This window comes from Sardina pilchardus, chromosome 19 (assembly GCF_963854185.1).
Source record: "Sardina pilchardus chromosome 19, fSarPil1.1, whole genome shotgun sequence".
Classification (NCBI taxonomy): Eukaryota; Metazoa; Chordata; class Actinopteri; order Clupeiformes; family Clupeidae; genus Sardina; species Sardina pilchardus.
In genome coordinates, this window is record NC_085012.1 from 3,373,434 (window position 1) to 3,378,433 (window position 5,000).

General features: G+C 42.5%; 1 protein-coding gene across 3 annotated transcripts in view; it reads left to right on the forward strand.

Moving 5' to 3' along the window:
• stx1a (syntaxin 1A (brain)) overlaps positions 1-5,000 on the forward strand; it is a 12,510-nt gene that overhangs the window by 3,622 nt on the left and 3,888 nt on the right. For all 3 annotated transcript variants that reach the window (XM_062521067.1, XM_062521068.1, XM_062521069.1), the window contains exons 4-7: positions 1,304-1,378; positions 1,890-1,963; positions 2,534-2,642; positions 4,885-4,958. In XM_062521067.1, coding sequence (XP_062377051.1) covers positions 1,304-1,378; positions 1,890-1,963; positions 2,534-2,642; positions 4,885-4,958 — 332 coding nt within the window. The remainder of the gene's footprint in view (positions 1-1,303; positions 1,379-1,889; positions 1,964-2,533; positions 2,643-4,884; positions 4,959-5,000) is intronic.

The window sequence follows — 5,000 nt, forward strand, 5'->3', positions numbered from 1 at the left end:
TGAGTAAGACCCGACTAATCTACCATTTGCTGCACCAAATCCTGATGAGTAAGACCCGACTAATCTACCCTTTGCTGCACCAAATCCTGATGAGTAAGACCCGACTAATCTACCCTTTGCTGCACCAAATCCTGATGAGTAAGACCCGACTAATCAACCATTTGCTGCACCAAATCCTGATGAGTAAAACCCGACTAATCAACCATTTGCTGCACCAAATCCTGATGAGTAAGACCCGACTAATCTACCCTTTGCTGCACCAAACCCTGATGAGTAAGACCCGACTAATCTACCCTTTGCTCCCTTGCTACATGTCGGATCAGTGGATGGGGAGGTAAGAATGTGTTTGTGTGTTAAAGAGAGAGTGTGTCTGTGTGTGTGAGAGAGTTTGTGTGTGTGTGTGTGTGTGTGTGTGTGTGTGTGTGTGTGTGTGTGTGTGTGTGTATGTGTGTGTGTGTGTGTGTGTGTGTGTGTGTGAGTTTGTGTGTGTGTGTGTGTGTGTGTGTGTGTGTGTGTGTGTGTGTGTGTGAGTTTGTGTGTGTGTGTGTGTGTCTGTGTGTGAGTTTGTGTGTGTATGTGTGTGTGTGTGTGTGTGTGTGTGTGTGTGTGTGTGTGTCTGTGTGTGAGTTTGTGTGTGTATGTGTGTGTGTGTGTGTGTGTGTGTGTGTGTGTGTGTGTGTGTGTGTGTGTGTGTCTGTGTGTGAGTTTGTGTGTGTATGTGTGTGTGTGTGTGTGTGTGTGTGTGTGTGTGTGTGTGAGTTTGTGTGCGTGTGCGTGTGCGTGTGCGTGTGTGTGTGACCTACATGTTGGGTTCAGTGGCCTCTATGTACCCCAGCACACATGTGGACTTTGGTAAATCAATACGGTGAAGGAGAGGAAGCTGAATGGATGTTTGTGAGGGTGGAAGAGAATGTCTGCTTGTGTGTGTAATTAAGCTTTAACTTCACGGGTATACTGACCTGGTCTGACAATAGCTCCTATTCACAGTAATCTCTATGGAAACACTGTCTTTAAAAGCATAATGACCTCAAGGGTTTGGTGTGTATGTGTGTCTGTCTCTCTCTTCTCTCTTCTCTCTCTCTCTCTATGTGTACATGTGTGTGTGAAAGAGGCTTTCAGACACACATGTACACAAACACACAAAGACAAATATGCACCCAGACACACTCACAGATGCAGATGCACGCATGCACACGCGCGCACACACACGGACACGGACACACACACACACACACACACACGCACACACACACACACACACACACACACACAGTGCAGAAAAGTTTATTTTCTTTTACTCCAGAAACAAAGGCGGAGCTTGAGGAGCTGATGATTGACATTAAGAAACTGGCCAATCAGATTCGCGCCCAGCTGAAGAGTGAGTTTGTAACCTCACACTGAGTGAGTGAGTGAGTGAGTGAGTGAGTGAGTGAGTGAGTGAGTGAGTGAGTGAGTGAGTGTGTGTGTGTGTGTGTGTGTGTTTGTTTATGTGTGTGTGTGTGTGCGCGCACTTGCGTTTGTGTGTGTGTGTGTGTGTGCGCGCACTTGCGTGTGTGTGTGTGTGTGTGTGTGTACGTAGTTGTGTCTACAGCTGCCTCATTCTCTTGACACCAAAGTACTCTTCACTACTGATTACCCACTGCATACCTCTCTCCCCCACTCTGCCTGTGTGTGTGTGTGTGTGTGTGTGTGTGTGTGGGTGTGGGTGTGTGTGTGGGTGTGTGGGTGAAGTGTGTGTTTTGTGTGTGTGTGTGTGTGTGTGTGTGTGTGTGTGTGTGTGTGGAAGGGTGAAATGTGTGTGTTTGTGTATGTGTGTGTGTGTGTGTGTGTGTGTGTGGGTGAAATGTGTGTGTGTGTGTGTGTGTGTGTGTGTGTGTGTGTGTGTGAAGGTATTCAGCAAACTATTGAGCTGGAAGAAGGTCTGAACTTATCATCAGCAGACCTGAGGATTCGCAAAACCCAGGTGAGGGGTGTGTGTGTGTGTGTGTGTGTGTGTGTATGTGTGTGTGTGCAGCAGGCGACACTGTCCCGTAGGTTTGTGGAGGTGATGTGTGTGTGTGTGTGTGTGTGTGTGTGTGTGTGTGTGTGTGGAGGTGATGTATGTGTCCTGTAGGTTCATGGAGGTGATTGTGTGTGTGTGTGTGTGTGTGTGTGTGTGTGTGTGTGTGTGTGGAGGTGATGTATGTGTCCTGTAGGTTCATGGAGGTGATTGTGTGTGTGTGTGTGTGTGTGTGTGTGTGTGTGTGTGTGTGTGCAGCAGGCGACACTGTCCCGTAGGTTCGTGGAGGTGATGTGTGTGTGTGTGTGTGTGTGTGTGTGTGTGTGTGTGTGTGTGTGGAGGTGATGTATGTGTCCTGTAGGTTCATGGAGGTGATTGTGTGTGTGTGTGTGTGTGTGTGTGTGTGTGTGTGTGGAGGTGATGTATGTGTCCCGTAGGTTTGTGGAGGTGATGTGTGTGTGTGTGTGTGGAGGTGATGTATGTGTCCTGTAGGTTCATGGAGGTGATTGTGTGTGTGTGTGTGTGTGTGTGCAGCAGGCAACACTGTCCCGTAGGTTCGTGGAGGTGATGTGTGTGTACAACGCCACACAGTCAGAGTATCGCGAGCGCTGCAAGAACCGTATCCAGCGGCAACTAGAAATCAGTGAGTGTTTCAGCTTCACACACACACACACACACACACACACACGCGCACACACATGCACATACACATAGGGATGGGTATCGTAAGGATTCTATTGATACAGCTTGATACCAAAATCGATACTGCTTGGCGATACCGGTTCTTATTAATGTTGGTTAATGGTGTCGCACCAATAGCTGAACTCCACAGCTACACACACACACACACACACACACACACACACACACACGCACACACAATAGCTGAACTCCACAGCTACTGACTTTGTCCACATGAGTCTGATGAGCAGCCCTGAACACCAACAGTCTGACAGCACATACGCCATAGAATGGCAATGCCACTAATGAATACATGAATACTGATAGTAGCACTGTTTACCTGAACAATACTAATGAATACATGAATACTGATAGTAGCACTGTTTACCTGAACAATACTAATGAATACATGAATACTGATAGTAGCACTGTTTACCTGAACAATACTAATGAATACATGAATACTGATAGTAGCACTGTTTACCTGAACAATACTAATGAATACATGAATACTGATAGTAGCACTGTTTACCTGAACAATACTAATGAATACATGAATACTGATAGTAGCACTGTTTACCTGAACATTACTAATGAATACATGAATACTGATAGTAGCACTGTTTACCTGAACAATACCTTGGTGCTGACGAGGCATGGACTAGTAGTAGCACTGTTTACCTTACCTATAATAATGAACTACAATAATGATATTGACGGGGCTGTTTACCTTAACTATAATAATGAACTATAATAATTAACTATGATAATGGTACTGACGAGGCTGTTTACCTTAACTATAATAATGAACTATAATAATGATATTGACGGGGCTGTTTACCTTAACTATAATAATTAACTATAATAATTAACTATGATAATGGTACTGACGAGGCTGTTTACCTTAACTATAATAATGAACTATAATAATGATATTGACGGGGCTGTTTACCTTAACTATAATGATTAACTATAATAATGAACTATAATAATGATATTGACGAGGCTGTTTACCTTAACTATAATGATTAACTATAATAATTAACTATAATAATGATATTGACGAGGCTGTTTTCCTTAACTATAATAATGAACTATAATAATGATATTGACGAGGCTGTTTACCTTAACTATAATGATTAACTATAAATAATTAACTATGATAATGGTACTGACGAGGCTGTTTACCTTAACTATAATAACTATAATGATTAATAATCATTTTAAATGAATGACGATAGGTATAGTTTAATGGATGTTTAATGTTTGCTAGCAGTTATGTTAATAATGCTAATATGCTAATCAGATTGCTTAGGTAACTTAGCTCATGTTTGCTAGCAGTTTTGTTAACAATGATAACAATGCTAACAATACTTACTATGTTAATAATGCTAACCAAGGTGATTAGCTAACTTGGCTAATGATTTCTAACAGTTATGTTAAAAATGTTAACTATGCTAACCATGCTAACTAACTAACTTGCTAGTGAGGACTTTTATTTTGAATCATTTGTTGCTAGGGTATCCATGGTGGCCACTATCAGGAATAAAGAAGTTACTGCAGTATAATCATGTTGGTAATGCTATGGAAACTGTCATAAACGCTTAATCTTAATGGTTGCTATGTTGGTTGCTAGGTACATGGAGGTTTCATATAGTTGACTGGAGGCATAGTTGATGATAACTGACATTTGGAATGGTTGAACAGTTAAATAGTTGAGTAGTTTCAATGGGTAAATTATTTAATAGTGTATTATTGCAGTGAGGACTTTTATTTTGAAACAGTTGTGGAGGACAGAGGAAACAGTTTAACAGGATATGTAGTCTTCACAGAGAGATTGTATGCCTAAAGCCTGAGAGAGAGAGAGCTGCTGCAGGTGGCCCGGACCGGTGCGGTTTTAGTATCGGTGTAGTATCGGTTTGGTATCGGTTATCGATACCTATCCCTACACACATATTGACCCCACAGTGTACTTCACTGAGCTTCACCTCCATGTTACAGTTATAGTTGTGTGTTGTTCCTGTCTGTGTGTGTGTGCATTTATAATGTGTGTGTGTGTTTGTGTGTGTGTATGTGTATTTTTAATGTGTTTGTGTGTGTGTGTGTGTGTGTGTGTGTGTGTGTGTGTGTGTGTGTGTGTGTATTTTTAATGTGTGTATGTGTGTGTGGGTGTATTTACAATGTGTGTGTGTGTATGTCCTCAGCTGGCAGGAACACTACAAATGACGAGCTTGAGATCATCTTGGAGAGCGACAATCCTGCCATATTCACCACAGGGGTTAGTGTACACACACACACACACACACACACACACATACAC